The sequence below is a fragment of the Hemiscyllium ocellatum genome, chromosome 11, assembly GCF_020745735.1.
Source record: "Hemiscyllium ocellatum isolate sHemOce1 chromosome 11, sHemOce1.pat.X.cur, whole genome shotgun sequence".
Taxonomy (NCBI): domain Eukaryota; kingdom Metazoa; phylum Chordata; class Chondrichthyes; order Orectolobiformes; family Hemiscylliidae; genus Hemiscyllium; species Hemiscyllium ocellatum.
Genome location: NC_083411.1, coordinates 67,370,143 through 67,387,102, shown reverse-complemented (window position 1 = coordinate 67,387,102; position 16,960 = coordinate 67,370,143). Strand labels below are relative to the sequence as shown.

General features: G+C 41.1%; 1 protein-coding gene across 3 annotated transcripts in view; it reads left to right on the top strand.

Moving 5' to 3' along the window:
- Window positions 1–16,175, top strand: part of pls3 (plastin 3 (T isoform)) — a 115,090-nt gene extending 98,915 nt beyond the window's left edge. For all 3 annotated transcript variants that reach the window (XM_060832599.1, XM_060832601.1, XM_060832600.1), the window contains exons 10-16: window positions 1,926–2,121; window positions 3,482–3,560; window positions 6,760–6,874; window positions 6,967–7,100; window positions 7,822–7,945; window positions 9,574–9,698; window positions 14,944–16,175. In XM_060832599.1, the coding sequence (XP_060688582.1) occupies window positions 1,926–2,121; window positions 3,482–3,560; window positions 6,760–6,874; window positions 6,967–7,100; window positions 7,822–7,945; window positions 9,574–9,698; window positions 14,944–15,076 (906 nt within the window). In that variant the 3' untranslated portion in view covers window positions 15,077–16,175. The remainder of the gene's footprint in view (window positions 1–1,925; window positions 2,122–3,481; window positions 3,561–6,759; window positions 6,875–6,966; window positions 7,101–7,821; window positions 7,946–9,573; window positions 9,699–14,943) is intronic.
- Window positions 16,176–16,960: the final 785 nt, after the last annotated feature.

The following is a 16,960-nucleotide window of genomic DNA, read 5'->3' as shown; positions in this document are numbered from 1 at the left end:
AATGGCATTAGTCTGGTATTTGGTGATGCAGTCATGGCTATACAGTGAGTACAGTAGGGGGCTGAGTACACACCCCTGGAGGGCTCCAGTGTGTTGAGTGTTAGTGAGGGTGAAACATTGCCCCAGTCTTCACTGATTATGGGTCAGGAAACCAAGGATCCAGTTGCAGAGATTGGGGCTTAGTCCGAGATCATTAAATTTAATAATCAGTCTTGGTGGGATAATAGTGTTGAAGGCTGAACTGTAGTCAATGAGTAGGATTCTTACGTAGTTGTTCTTGGTGTCCAGATGCTCTAGGGAGGAGTAAAGGGCAAGTGATTATGGCATCTGACATGGATCTGTTAGTCTGATGGGCAAATTGGAGTGAATCATGAGTAGTGAGGAGGCTGGAGTTGATTAATGCCATGAAAAGCCTTTCAAAGCACTTCATGACCACTAAAGTTAGGACCACTGGGTGGTCGTCATTGAGACATGCTGCATGAGTCTTCTTAGGCACAGGGATAATGTTGGCCCTCTTGAAACAGGCAGGGACAGTGGTCTGCTGCAGGGAGAGATTGAAAATGTCTGAGAAGATCTCTGTCAGTTGACCTGCTCATGTTCTGAGTGCATGGCCTGGTACTCCGTCTGGTCGCATCGCTTTCCTTGGATTCACATGAAGGAAAACAGATCTGACCTCTGATGCAGGGACTATTGGGATAGGTTCATCAGGATTTGTCAAAATAAGTGTTATCTCTCCGTCAAGATTCTGCTCAAAGCAAGCATAGCAGGTGTTGAGACAATCTGGGAGGAATGGGTCATCATTTGCTATCTTGCACAGTCTCTTTTTTTAGAATCTGTGATGTGATTCAGTTCTTGCCATAGTCGCCAGTTGTCTGTCTGGGTCTCGAGTTTGGATCGGTATTGGTCCTTGGCTGTCTTAATGGGTCTGCGAAGGTCATACTTGGATTCCTTATATTTGAGTGGGTCTCCTGATCTGAAGGCCTCACACCTGGTTTTTAGCAGGTTCTGTATGTCCTGATTCATTCAGGGTTTCCTGTTAGGAAACACCCAGATTGACTTCCTCGGTATGCAGTCCTCCTCGCACTTGCTGATAATGTCTGTGATGGTGGTGGCGTACTTGTCCAAAGTACCTGTGGACTGTTTGAACATGATCCAATCAGCCGATTCCAGATAGCACTGGAATTAATCCTCTGCCTCCTCAGACCAGCACTGGACATGTATCCGTGAGAGGTCTCCTGCTTGAGCTTTTGCCTGTACGCCGGGAGAAGAAACATGGCATTGTGGTTGGAGTTCTTGAAATGAGGGTGGAGGATGGAGCGGTAGGCATCTTTCACAGTGGTGTAGCCGTGGTCTAAAATGTTCAGGCCCTTTATGGGGCAGGTAATGTTCTAGTGGTACTTGAGCAACATCTTCCTTAAATTGGCTTGATTGAAGTCACCAGTTACAATAAACAGGGCCTTGGGGTAACTGTGTCTGAAGTAACTGAATCTTTTAATTTTTCCAACGTGTATTGACTTCAGGCTTTTAAAATCTCTATTTAAACCAATGGATGGTAAAATCTAAGGACGGTTGCCCTATATTTAATCAAATATCTTTGTTTGCTTGGGTAAAGAAAAACAGAAATATCTGAACATTTTGGTAAATAACAAAAATGCTGCTTGCTTATTTCATTCAATATCCCCTTTAATCTGTGTCTGGGGCGATATCCTATATACATTTACCCATACTTACAAAGGCAATGTGCAACATCTCCAAATTTAGTACTTAAATCCTTAACTAATCAATGCCAGAAAAGATCTAATAACTTGAGGGGGAAAAAAAATAAAGGATGTTCTAATGCTGCTTTAATGGTGTCAGATCTGTAAATGATGACAAATACTAATATGTAGTAGACGCTCTAGAATCACTTCTGTTTTCTCTTGAAGGAGAAGGACAGCCTAAAGCGAGCGGAGTATATGTTGCAGGAGGCAGACAAACTCGGCTGCAGAGCGTTTGTCACTCCAGGAGATGTTGTCCAAGGAAACCCAAAACTGAACTTGGCTTTTGTCGCCAATCTGTTCAACAAATATCCAGCCCTTCAGAAGCCTGAAAATCAAGACATTGACTGGAGTCTGCTGGAAGGTAAAAGCACAAAGATAATGCATGTAGATACCTCAAAAAAGACTGTGTACCGGATCTTGACGTCCATTGTACTTGTAAAGCTTAAGCAGTTTTCAAAACCAGAAAATGCTTGTTGGAATTTTGATTACTCCATAGGCTCATTTAAGAATGTTGAGTCACAACTTAACTTATTACCCCAGCACTCCAAAAATGTGGGTATTGAGAAAGGGAGGGGTAATTTGAATTTAACCAGTCAGTGGGAAATAGATGTGTTTGGATAGGTCATCCATTTCACACTGAGGTCAGCATACAATAAAGGTAGATGGGTGGCCTGTTCCTCCAAGCCTTTTACTATGCCATCATTATTCTTTAGGATTCACATTAGTAAGTCCAAGGCAAGTTTCCAGTCTTGTACTTTATTGTTGGCAGATCCCTGGAGCAGTAACATATAAAGGAGGAAGAATAGGTTGGTCACAATCCGATGTATCTACAAACCCAAAACATTGATCCAATTCTGTAATCCTAAAGTGGAAATCCAGACGTAGAAATGGAATTAATTGTCCTTGATGTCAATTGTGTTAGAGCTATTTTAAGTTCTTAATCTGGCCAGTCTCCAGTGGCTAGCGTACACCTGCAACAGAGGAATGGGGCCGTATGTTCACAATTCAACAATATTAACATTAACTTCTGTTTTAATGAAATAAATCATCTGATCTACAACAAAGCAATGTTTTGGCTTGCTTTGAGAAATGGCAAGTAATGTATTTGTGTTATGCAAGTTCCTAACCATTGACCATCCCATCAGTGAAACTTTAAAACAGACCTTAAAATGTCACCACTGACCTTCACTGGCTCTGCTAGTACCAAGGCATCTTGGAGTTCAACTTTGACCAAATGTCTGACTTAACATCAACACTGACCATTGACCGACACAAGTGATTGGAAAGTTGACTTCCTTGATAGAACTTCTAAGTTTTGTGAACTTTACTACAAAAGAGAGCATGCAACAATGCTGTGGGCAAGATGCCATCTTCGTATTACATGCATTTTTACACAGTTGCAATTTCATTGTTATCAACTTGAAATACTTGAATAATGTAATCCAACGTGATTTGTAAATGGGCAAACTCCACAATGATAGCAGTGCTTCAAATTGGAAGCTCTATATTCTGTTTACCAAGCGCTAGAGGTAGCAAACAAATCCTGACATTGTCTGCATCCTGGGAACAAAAGTAACATTTTATCAGATACTTTGGAAAGCTATAAAATATCAGTGCGTATGAAGAATCCGGGTGTAACATGGAGATGTTAGTGGGGATTTGCTTCAAAAGAAAATGATGAATTCTGTTTTGATAAAAATGATGCAACTTTTTACATTTAGGTGAAACCCGTGAAGAAAGAACTTTCCGCAACTGGATGAATTCACAAGGTGTAAATCCAGCAGTAAACCATCTTTATAGGTAAGAAGGAATATTTTCATCTAAACATTGTTCAAGAATAAATCTGAGTCACTGAGCGAGGATTAGTATTGGGATGCCCGGGACTAGTTTTAACCCTCTTTTTCAGCAGGAGGTAGATCACCCTGAAATTGGAGCGATGAATGCACACTTTTTACCCCTTTTTGAGGCTGAACCACCAGGTCACCAGAATTGAGTTGGAGTCTGGTTACATTTTTGTGTAGATATATACATAGAACTCTAATTGTCCTACTGAGATACAAATAATTAAAATTCACACAAAACCAGGTTGTAGTCCAAGGGGTTTATTTGGAAGTACAAGCTTCCGGAATGCTCCTTCATCAGGTGCAGCACTCCGAAAGTTTGTATTTCCAAATAACCTGGACTATAACCTGGTGTTGTGTGATTTTTAACTTTGCCTACTGGATAGCAGTAACAGGATAGGTCAGAGTCAGCATGGATTTATGAAGGGGTAATCATGCTTGACTAATCTTTGGAATTTTTTGAAGATGTAACTCTGAAGATGGACAAGGGAGATCCAGTGGATGTAGTGTACCTGGACTTTCAGAAAGCCTTTGATAAAGTCCTACATAGGAGGTTAGTGAGCAAAATTATGGTGCATGGTATTGGGGGCAAAGTACTGACTTGGATTGAAAATTGGTTGGCTGACCGGAAACACAGAGTAGTGATAAACAGCTCCCTTTCGGAATGGCAGGCGGTGACCAGTAGGGTACCGCAGGGATCTGTGCTGGGACCGCAGCTTTTTACAATACATATTAATGATATAGAAGATGGTATTAATAGTAACATTAGCAAATTTGCTGATGATACAAAGCTGGGTGGCAGGGTGAAATGCGAGGACAATGTGAAGAGATTACAGGGTGACCTGGACAGGTTAGGTGAGTGGACAGATGCATGGCAGATGCAGTTTAGTGTAGATAAATGTATGGTTATCCACTTTGGTGGCAAGAACAGGAAGGCAGACTACTACCTAAATGGAGTCAATTTAGGTAAAGGGGCAGTACAAAGAGATCTGGGTGTTCTTGTACACCAGTCAATGAAGACAAGCATGTAGGTACAGCAGGTAGTGAAGAAAGCTAATAGCGTGCTGGCCTTCATAACAAGAGGGATTGAGTATAGAAGCAAAGAGGTTCTTCTGCAGCTGTACAGGGCCCTGGTGAGACCGCACCTGAAATATTGTGTGCAGTTCTGGTCTCCAAATTTGTGGAAAGACATTCTGGCTACTGAGGGAGTGCAGCGTAGGTTCACGAGGTCAATTCCTGGAATGGCGGGACTATCTTATGTTGAAAGATTGGAGCGACTGGGCTTGTATACCATTGAGTTTAGAAGACTGAGAGGGGATCTGATTGAGACATATAAGATTATTAAAGGATTGGACACTCTGGAGGTAGGAAACATGTTTCCGCTGATGGGTGAGTGCCAAACCAGAGGACACAGCTTAAAAATAAGGGGTAGGCCATTTAGGACAGATGAGGAGAAACCTTCTTCACCCAGAGAGTGGTGGGTGTGTGGAATGCTCTGCCCCAGAAAGCAGTGGAGGCCCAGTCTCTGGATTCATTTAAGAAAGAGTTGGATAGAGCTCTCAAGGATAGTGAAATCAAGGGTTATGGAGATAAGGCAGGAACACTATACTGATTAAGGATGATCAGCCATGATCATAATGAATGGTGGTGCAGGCTCGAAGGGCAGAATGGCCTACTCCTGCACCTATTGTCTATTGTCTACCCAAGTCCAACACCGGTTCCTCCACATCAGAGATGCACTTAGACAATACAAGTGCCGCGTGTACTTGGCTCCTTTGCACTGACTTAACAGCAGCCCTTAAAGGAACTGTGGAGACTAAATAGAAAGCAGTTCATGAAATAACTAATTGCTGGATCCAGAAGAATCAAAAGCAGTTCGCCGCTGCTGCTAACTATTCAAGTGTCCTCTCCTCCTACCTTCAGTGATTTCAACAGATGCTCATCTATTGCTAACGCCAAGAAAAAGAATGTCACATTTCCACAGCCCTTTGAAGCTGTCTTTTTTTAAAATGTGCTTTGCTAACACAGTGACCATCACAGTTAAACATCAACATTAATCCATTTCAACACATTTTTTAACACTTTTCAAAAACTAGCATTTGGAAAGTTGTTATTATCTTGCTGAAGGTTCAGTATCATATCCTGCTGAACAAAACTCTATCCCATTAATAGCCCCAATTATTCTGACCAATTCTGTGTTGATGTAAAGCTGCAATTGTTGTCTGATGTTAATATAATTAAGCTGGTTAGCCTTCTGAATAGTTTGTGCAATGAAGTGTGATATTCAGGCTTTAGCTTTCCTGAGAAATAGTTTGGCTCAGAAATCGAAGTTGCCAGTACGGATAAAGTTATTTCAGAGAGGAACACATGTAGCTGCAGCATTGTGCCTGCCATAGTCTAACTGCACGGCGAAAGTGCGGACTGCAGATGCTGGAGGTCAGAGTCAAGATTAGAGTAGTGCTGGAAAAGCACAGCAGGTCAGGCAGCGTCCGAGGAGCAGGAAAATCAACATTTCGAGCAATCCTGCTCCTCGGATGCTGCCTGACCTGTTGTGCTCTTGCAGCACCACTCTAATCTTGACCTGTAGTCTAACTACAACTGTTCGAAACTAACCTCTGTACAAAACATCCCAACAGATCATCTTGGGTCTTAAGCTTCATTTCTCAGCTTTATAATATGTGCATTTGTCTCATCAGGCTTTTGAGTATATCTAAGTGCAGCTGGATCCATGCATGTTTGCCATGCTCTTGTTTGGCCACTGACCCGAGGATAGTCCTTGTCCATGGGCTTTGTGGCATGGTAAACCAGTTCAAACCAATACTTGTAGAAAAGTGCCTTTAAGGTAAATGTGCAGCGCACAATGGGGAACTCAGTCAGGGCAGAGTCCAAACAAAAGTAGGCTTTTATGCCTAGTATGTTTGCAAGTGCTAAGAATATCACAAGTGCTACATAAATGCAAATAGTCAAACTGTTCTGTAGAGGTGTGTGAATGGGGAAACCTGAAATATTTAACATTGAGTTGTGGTTACTCCAATGAAGTTGGTAAACAGATTTGGTTGAAATGGAATTATTCATACCAGTTCTGTGAATGTCTCTCTACCTTTTTAGATGTCTGCCATTTTTTAAAAATATCATGCGATATTTTGTTCTTAATGCAGTGACTTAGTAGATGCCCTGGTGATATTGCAGCTGTATGACAAAATCAAGGTCCCAGTTGACTGGAACAAAGTGAACAAGCCACCCTATCCCAAACTCGGTGCTAACATGAAAAAGGTATGGCAAGTTTGGTCCTGAATGTTTGAGAGGAACATTCAGCAAAATTAAGTGTTGTACTTACGATATTTTTAAAAATGTTTTCTTTTCAGCTGGAAAACTGCAATTATGCCGTTGACTTGGGCAAGAGTCCAGCTAAGTTTTCTCTTGTGGGGATCGCTGGAAAGGATCTGAATGATGGAAACTCAACGCTAACTTTAGCCTTGGTCTGGCAATTGATGAGAAGGTATATCCACTGAGTGTCTCAAAAAAGCTGTTGTCACTAATCTGCTTGCTTACTATCATTTCACTATGACTTACTAATATGACATAAGAAATGTCATCGTGACACATTTAAATACACTGCCTGGATTTTCAAGTTGCTGTTACCTCAGTGCTAACTTGTATTAAAACAAATAGGCTCTCAAACAAATAGATACCAACAATATAAGTAAAAAGGTCTGCTGAGGGAAAATGAACGGCTAGGAACTAAATTATAAAGCATAGCTAAAAAGATGGTAATTTCTGGATTATTACCTGAGCAGTGAGCTAATTGATACAGGGTGAACAGGAATAAAGATAAACACGTGGATCAAAGATTGGTGTGGGAAAAATAGGCTTGAATTCATGGGACATTGGTATTAGTGCAGGGAATGGGGGGATTGTTCCAATGGGATGGGCTCCCCCTGAATTATGCTGGATCCAGGATCCTGGCGAACTGCATGTTTAGGGTTGTGGGTAGCACTTTAAACTAAATAGCAAAAGGGTGGGTTCTGCTGCACTGTGTTGAAACAGTTGGGAAGTCTAGGCTTTCAAGTCTGATGAAGGTCTTTTGCCCAAAACGTCGATTTCGCTGCACTTTGGATGCTGCCTGAACTGCTGTGCTCTTCCAGCACCACTGATCCAGTTTCAAATCAAGTGTTAACTATTTCTGTGGCTGTTCTGAAGTTGCATTTGTGTATCAATAGGTATACATTGAATGTTCTTGAAGAACTGGGTGACGGTCAGAAAGTCAATGATGATATCATTGTCAATTGGGTGAATAAGACATTGAAAGAGGCAGGCAAGAAAACGACTATCCAGAGTTTTAAGGTAAGCAGTTCCAATTTTTAAAAAAAAATGACTACAGTACTTTTCCATGTACACCACAACAGCATCTTGACCTATAACTAGAGAGAGCAAGAATATTCTTCCGGATGAACTACGAGTAAACGTCTCTCCTATGGCGGGATAGTTGATTCTGTACAGCATTGGGTTGACTATGAAGACTTGGGTGAGCATCAGGTTACCATGATCTGTAGCAATCTCCAGACAACTTTTAAACACAGTATGTACTTGGGGCAAGTTATCTTTTGACAACAGTCAGTCATGTTTCTGCTTGTTCACCTGTCTTTGGTCTGTTTAAGGGCCTCACCGTTTTGCTGGACAGTGCCCTGCATTTCTGAGGCATTTGGGCCATGCAAAGGTTGGAGTGAGCACTCATGGAAATGTGGCAGTGGCTGAGTTAGTGGAGAACGAAAACAGCAGAAATTCAGAAGAGTCCAACAACACCACTGCTGTGGCTGAAAAGACTGTGTTTCCATGTGGGATGGAAAAAGGCTGGTTTGAGGGATAGGGGGTGATGTGGGAGGACAGAAAGGGATGGAGATGGCATAGGAATGATGGCATTGTCACATCTTGCATGGAGACATGCATTTGATGCAACTTTATAATTCAAGCCCAGTTTTTGTGCTAAAGGTAACAATGATTCACTAAATTTGGACAGAAGTGTTTTAGGAAAGCTGTTAATTGTATTAGAATTGATTTGAGAGATAAGAAGATGATAAACTTGTATAGTGTCCACATAAATCTAGATTCTGAAAATGAGCAGTTATACAGTTGCTGTGAAATTTGAATCCTGAACAATGGACCTTTTTCCCGGTAATTTAATCTTACAGATGCTAAAATTGTAACTGGCATATTTCAGGCAATGGGTATTTATTCATCAAACCATATTAAACCCCTTAGATTTGCAGCTTAGGAGACAATCACTCCATATTCTCTGACCACAGACAAGTCATAAAAGGCTGGACTCTTGACAAAATTAATATTTCTGTTAATTGACTAAAATTTATATTGAATAGCATTACATAGCTTTTTCCAAAGTAAAACGTTTTGTTTCTGTTATTCCCTTTGGTGGAGGAAAAAGTAGACATTCTGTATTTGAGGAAACTGTACTAAGGTTCTAATTTGACTACAAATGTTTTATGGATCTCTGCTCAAATTTAATAATAAATATTAACTACAACGCTCTACGTCTCTCCCCCTATAATTTCCTTTCAATTCTCTTGTTATTTTGACAATCCCATCTCTCAATTCCATAAAGAACAAGATTTTCTGATGGTATGATGTTCAATGTATCTTTCAAATAAAGCAATCTTATCAGACTGTTATGATTTAACTTAAGTTTAACAGAGGTGGCCATGTTTGCCTTCATAACAATGCACATCAAATATTGATTCATTACCAACAAAATACATTGGGGCGCCCTGATATGTGCTAGGCATATAAATGTAAATCTGGTTTGTTTTCAAGCCAACTGTAATAGCAAAACAAACTTGCATTTTTATAGCTCCTTTTTAAGATACTAAGTGTTAGAAGTTATGTCAGAGTGAAAGGAAGAACAACTTTAGCTACAAAAGAACAATGATTTGACTTGATGCAAAATCTTTTTTATACAGGACAAGAATTTAAGTTCAAGTTTGCCTGTACTGGATTTGATTGATGCCATTCAACCGGATTCTATTAACTATGATCTGGTGAAGACTGGATGCCTTTCTGATGAGGACAAGCTAGAAAATGCTAAGTAGGTACCAATAATACAGGTAGAAAGGGGCTCTGCTGAGGGAATGTGAAACGCTAGGAGCTAAATCATAAAGCACTATCAAAAAGGTGGTCCTTTCTAAATTACTACCTGAGCCATGAGCTAATCGACACAGAGGTAAACATGTGGTTAAAAGGTTGGTGTGGGAAAACTCAATTTGAATTCATGGGATGTTGGTATCAGTACGGGGGAAGGAAGGAGCTGTTCGGATGGAATGGCTCCACCTGAATCTCAGTGGGACTGGAGTCCTAGAGAATTGCATGTCTAGGGCTGTGGGCAGGGATTTAAGCAGAATAGTTGGAGGGTGGATTCTGTTGCGTAGGAAGTTATGAGTCGGTGAAAGTTGGACCTGGAAAAAAACACAGCAGGTCAAGCAACATCAGAGGAGCAGGAGAATTAATGTTTCAGGTTGGGACCTTTCATCAGGAAATTATGGAAAAAGCTAAAGCTGGGAGAGCTCAACAGAAGTTAGTAACGTTTCCAGAACAAGCAATAGGACAGGGTATGGAAAAGCTCAGGAAACTAATGATGAAGCAAGCAGATGAGGGGACAATTATGTAGGCAGTCAACTGGGAGTGTTGAACTTGAATACACGCAGTATGCAAAACAAGATCAATGAACGTGTAGTGCAGATTGAAATTGGCCACATTGTTGTGGTGGTTACAGTGATGTGGGGATCAGGACTAAATATCCAAGGATTTGCATTTAATTGAAAGGAGAGAGAGAGAGAGAGACTGAATTTTTTTTGAAGCAGCTTATGGTTGAACCCATTAGGGAACAACCAATTCTGGATTTGGTGACGTGTAATGAGGCAGACTTGATTAGGGAGCAGAAGGTGAAGGAACCCTTAGGGGACAATGGCCATAATATCATAGAATTCATGCTGCATGGAAAGAAGCTGCAATCAGATGCAACAGTATTGTAATTGAGTAAAGGTAACTACAAAGAGATGAGGGAGTTGCTGGCCGAGCTGATTGGAAGGGGAGGTGGTGGAGTAGCAATGGCAGGAGTCTCTGGGGGCAGTTCATCCCGAGGAAGAGAAAGAAATGCTAAGGGGAGAATGAGGTAGACGTGGCTAATGAGGGAAGTCCGGGAGAGCACAAAAACATACAATGTAGTGAAGGTTAGTAGGAAGCCAGAGGATTAAGAAGGCTTTGAAAACGAGTAGAGGGTAATTTTTTTTTAAATTAAAGCTATTTGGGGTGAAAAAGATATGGGGATAAACTAATAATAAAAAAGATAGCAAGAATTTTGTTTGTTAAACGAAATGTAAGAGAGATGAATGTGCGCCCATAGACTCTTGGAAAATAAAGTTGGAGAGTAATAGTGGGGAGCAAAGAATTGCAGAGGAACCAAATATGAACTTTGCATCAGTTTTCATAGTCGACACCAGAAGCACAATAGAATTTCATGAGTTACAGGAGTGTAGTGACCATCAGGAAGGAGAAGGTGCTGGGGAAGTTGAACGGTCCAAAGGTGGATAAGTTAGCCAGATGGGCTACACCTCAGAGTAATGAAAGAGAATGTGGAGGCATTGGTAGTGATCTTTCAGGAAGTCAGGGAGCCTCCCAGAGAACTGGAAACTGGCTACTATAACATTCCTGTTTCCAAAGAGGGAGAGGCAGAAGGCAGGAAGGTATAGGCCCATTAGCTTGACCTCAGTTATGGATAAAATTTTAGAGTCCGTTATTAAGGATAAAATTGCAGAGAACTTGGAACTACGTGGTAAAATAGGGCTGAGTCAATACTGCCTCGTCAAGGAGAGGTCCTGTCTGACAAAACAGTTACAATTTGTTGATAAAAGAGAGCCATTAGACATGATCTACTTGGATTTCCAGAAGGCTTTGACAAGGTGCCACAAATGAAGCTGCTAAATAAGAGCTCATGGTGTTAAAGACAAAATACTGACATGGATAGAAAATTGGCTGACTAGTAGAAGGCAGACAGTGGCGCTAAAGGGGTCTTTTTCAGGATGGCAGTCAGTGACTAATGGAGTTCCGCAGGGATCAGTGTTGGAACACAGCTATTTATGTTATACATTAATAATCTGGACAAAGGAACTGGGGGCATTGTTGCTCAGCATGCAGATGATACAAGGATAGGTAGAGGGACAACTAGTGTTGAGGAAGCTGTGAAAGGACTTTAGTAGGCTAAGAGAATGGGAAATAAAGTGGCAGATGGAATGCAACATGGGAATGTGTAAGTCATAGAAATGTACAGCACAGAAACAGATCCATGCTGACTAGATATCCGAACCTAATTATTCCCATTTTCCAGCACTTGGCCCATATTCCTCTATACCCATCCAGATGCCTTTTTAAATGCTATAATTGTACTAGCTTTCACCACTTCATCTGGCAGCTCTGTCCATACACGGACCACCCTCTGTGTGAAAAAGTTGCCCCTTAGGTCCCTTTTATATCTTTCCTCTCTCCACCTAGACCTATGCTGTCTAGTTCTGGACTCCCCAACCCCAGGGAAGAGACCTTGTCTATTTATCCTATCCATGCCCTTCATGATTTTATAGAATTCTAAGGTCACCCCTCATCCTCTGACAGTCCAGGGTAAATATCCCCAACCTATTCAGCCTCTCCCTATATCTCAAACCCTCCAACCCTGGCAACATCCCTGTAAATCTTTTCTGAACCCTTTCAAGTTCCACAATATTTTTCCAATAAGCAGGAAACCAGAATTGCATGCAGTACCACAAAAGTGGCCTAACTAATGTCCTGTACAGCAGCAACATGACCTTCTAACTCCTGTGTTCAATTCTCTGACCAATAAAGGAAAGCATACCAAACGCCTTCTTCAATATCCGATCTACCTGCAACTCTCCTTTCACGGAGCTGTGAACCTGCACTCCCAAGGTCTCTTTGTTCAGTAGCACTCCCCAGGATCTTACTATTAAGTGTATTTGTCCTGCTCTGATTTACTTTTCCAAAATGCAGCATCTTGCATTTATCTGAATTAAACTCCATCTGCCACTCCTCAGCCCATTGGCCCATCTGGTCAAGATCCTGCTTTACTTGAGGTAACCTTCTTCGCTGTCCACTACACCTCCAATTTTGGTGTCATCTGTAAACTTACTAACTGTACCTCTTATGCTCGCATCCAAATCATTTATGTAAATGACAAAAAGTACAGGACCCAGCACCGATCCTTGTGGCACACCATTGGTCACAAGCCTACAGTATGAAAAGCAACCCTCCACCACCACCCTCTGTCTTCTACCTTCAAGGCTCTAGATTCCCACGTAGTTCTAGGGTACACTTGATCAGGTTCTGGGGATTTATGCATTTTTATACATTTCAAGTCATCCAGTACTTTCTCCTCTGTAATATGGACATTTTTCAAGATGTCACTATCTATTTCCCTACATTCTATATCTTCCATGTCCTCCTCCATAATAAGTACTGATGCAAAATACTCGTTTAGTATCTCCCCCATCTCCTGTGGCTCCACTTGAGGGGCCCTATTCTCTCCCCAGTTACCCTTTTGTCCTTAATGTATTTATAAAAACCATTTGGACTTTCCTTAACCCTATTTGCCAAAGCTATCTCATGTCCCCTTTTTTCCCTCCTGATTTCCCTCTTAAGTATACTCCTACCACTTTTATTGTTTTCTAAGGATTCACTCGATCTCTCCTGTCTACACCTGACACATGCTTCCTCCTTTTTCTTAACCCTCAATTTCTTTCATCATCCAGCATTCCCTACACCTACCAGCCTTTCCTTTCACCCTAACAGGAATATACTGTCTCTGGACTCTCATTATCTCATTTCTGAAGACTTCCCATTTTCCAGCCGTCCCTTTACCTGTGAACATCTGCCCCCAATCAGCTTTTGAAAGTTCTTGCCTAATACCGTCAAAATTAGCCTTCCTCCAATTTAGATCTTCAGGTTATGCACTTTCAGAAGAATTGGGGCTTAGACTATTCTTTAAGTGGAGAGAGGCTTCTGAAGGCTGAAACACAAAAGGGTCTAGTACAGGATTCTCTTAAGGTTAACACGCAGGTTCAGTTGACAGTTAAGAAGGCAAATGCAATGTTCACATTCATTTCAAGAGGGCTAGAATACAAGAGCAGAGTTGTACTTCTGAGGCTGTATAATGCTCTGGTCAGCCTGCACTTGGAATAGTGTGAGCAGTTTGGGTCCTGTATCTAAGGAAGGAAGTGCTGGTATTGGAAGAGGTCCAGACGTGGTTTAAAAGAATGATCCTGAGGAAGGCTTGTCACATGAGCAGGGCCTGAGGACTCTGGGTCTAAAACTCAATGGAGTTGAGAAGGGTGAGGAGGTGATCTGATTCAGTACAGAATATTGAGAGGCCTAGACAGATTACACGTAGAGAAGATGTTTCCATTAATAGGAGACACCAGGTCTTGAGGGCATAGCCTCAATGAAGGGCTGACGGAGAGTGGTGAGTCTGTGCAACTCATTGCTTCAGAAGACTGTGGAGGCCAAGTCATTGAGTGTATTTAAGACTAAGACAAGACAGGTACTTGATTAGTAACCGGGTCAAGGGTGACAGCAAGAAGGCAGGAGAATGGTGTTGAGAAACGGATCAGCCATAGTTGAATAGCAGAGCAGACTTTATGGGCTGAATGGCCAATTCTGCTCCTATATCTTGAATTGCCTGATCCTTATTGTTACTTAATATACAGCATTTATCTCAAACTTTATGGAAAGTTCACCATGAATGTATTTGATGGTAAGTTAGATTTTAGGTGGAAGTTGATGTTTGCATCATCTGTGTAATCTGAATTAACTGGAAACTATGTACTGTCCTTTTTGTATTAGTTAGCAAGTGGATAAGAGCTGTGTTAAGTGCAGTGAGTGCAAGATAAATAGACAAGGTATTTTCCCTGGGGTGGGGGAGTCCAGAACTAGAGGGCATAGGTTTAGGGTGAGAGGGGAAAGATATAAAAGAGACCTAAGCGACAACGTTTTCACACAGAAGGTGGTACGGGTATGGAATGAGCTGTCAGTGGAAGTGGTGGAGGCTGGTACAGTTGCAACAGTTAATAGGCATTTGGATGGGTATATGAATAGGAAGGGTTTGGAGGGATATGGGCCGGGTTCTGGCAGCTGGGACTAGATTGGGTTGGGATATCTGGTCAGCATGGACGAGTTGGACCGAAGGGTCTTTTTCCATGCTGTACATCTCTATGACTCTTGAGTGTGGCAGATGAAAACTGAACAATGGAGTGACCTGTTACCTTTCTCAACAGATATGCTGTATCAATGGCCAGAAAGATTGGAGCTCGTGTGTATGCCCTTCCAGAGGACCTGGTTGAAGTGAAGTCTAAGATGGTTATGACTGTTTTCGCCTGCTTGATGGGCAGAGGAATGAAGAAAGTGTAAAAACAAAAACGCTAAATTACAAAGACACATGTCACCGCGTGCAAGTGATTGGCCTTTCAGATATTTCCAGGTTGAAATATGCTGCTGGCAGAACGAAGTTTGTATTTCTGCTTTCCAAAACTAGAACAAGCTGCTTGGGGAGGAGAGAATTGCATATATTACTTTCCCTGAAGTGGTAATCCAATAATTTAGCAAGGTACACAATGAAATGCATTCATATATAAATACAGAAGATGCTGCGTTATATGTTGATCATCCTGTTTTCTTGCTCACTTAGCAGATTGGTCACTGATATTGTGGCTGGACATGGATTGTGCTGGGGTTCTTTTTATAAGTTGCTTTTAGACAGTTTGGGAATTAATGTCATAAATTGCTTATTGGGCGGTGTTAAATTCTGAATGCAAACAAAAGCTGTCACATTTCACAGAGATTGACAATCACTATTGTGTTACATTCCACGTAAATGTGATCATATTTTCTTTACATGTTGTACATACACTGTTTGTGATTTAGTACAACCCTGCTACTACTAGTTTCAACACAATTTCCAGGAACGATTTGCTGATTTTGTGTCTTCTACTGAAGGCTCCTAGACCAAAAACATTCACTTTTTTTGTGTGTCGCTTTACGGATGACAGACATATGTCACTGAAGCATTTTCTGTGTTTTATTTTTCGCAAAGACTATATAGCTCTCCATTCCAGGTATAGGCTTCAGTGCATTCTACGGCCTAAGCAATAATGAATCATTTTACTATGTATCTTGATATCTTTTAAAATTTGCTTTTCTACAAAAAAAGACTGGCAGAGATCAATACATTTTATTTAAAAAATATTATGCAATCATTTTATGCCGTAAAGTGCCAAAGTTCTTTTATTTAGAGAACTTCATGTTGGGGAACGTAGGACTTTTGCAGTTCATTGGATCATCACAGGGTTCCCGGAGTGGAAAATCCTGAGATCTTTGGAATGTGCTTGAAGTCCTGGAATTTAGCATTTGCTAATCTAAAGTTTTAATAGCTCAGTAAAGCTTTCATTAATATAGTATGGACATGGTGGCAAGAAATGGTTGAAAATAAAAATTTTGATATCTACGGTGATCCTTTGTGTTTCTTCCTCCCAGGTCACAATCAAATATGTTCCATCTATATTCCAGAATAAGTAGAGAAAGCAACAGATGATCCTGTAGATTTGATCCTGGGTCACTGTGTTTCCAAAGATTGTCTGACCACCTGCTCATTTCACAAACTTAATAGGCAATAGGACCTTCAAATATCACATCGGAGGATCGTAATTTTAAGAATGTTCTGATACGCAATTTATCCACATCGAAAATATATAGGCACTGTACGCTATTTTGAATCTTCATTCTTATTGGTACTCACTGAGTTTTGCTTTTGCTTCTGACATTCTGGAGTTAGAATTAAATTGGTTATCTTGTAATCAGCTAAAATTATGATCATGGAGTCACCTCGGGTTTGTCAATTCAAGCCACTTCAACCAGCAATGTGTACATCGCTTTTACTAGACTCTGCCATGTATTTTCAGCTCCTCAACAAATGAAGGGAATTAACAGGCCAATGATGATGCTTGAGAGGCAGAACATCACTGTGAGCTTTATCGTGACAGTAGTTCAGACCATCTATTCTAACCCACCTGTTTCGACGCTATATTGGATCCAATGTTTGGATCCAATTCCATCTCTCTCTTTTCGTAGCCATCAACCAGAGTCTGGGAGAATTTAAAAAGCATGGGAGAGAGCATTTCATCCTCTATGCAAAAACAGTATTAGATTCGCAGATCCTACAGCGTGGAAACAGGCCATTTGGCCCAACAAGTCTGTACCTGACCTGCCGAAGAGTCACCCTTTATTACTCTACATTTA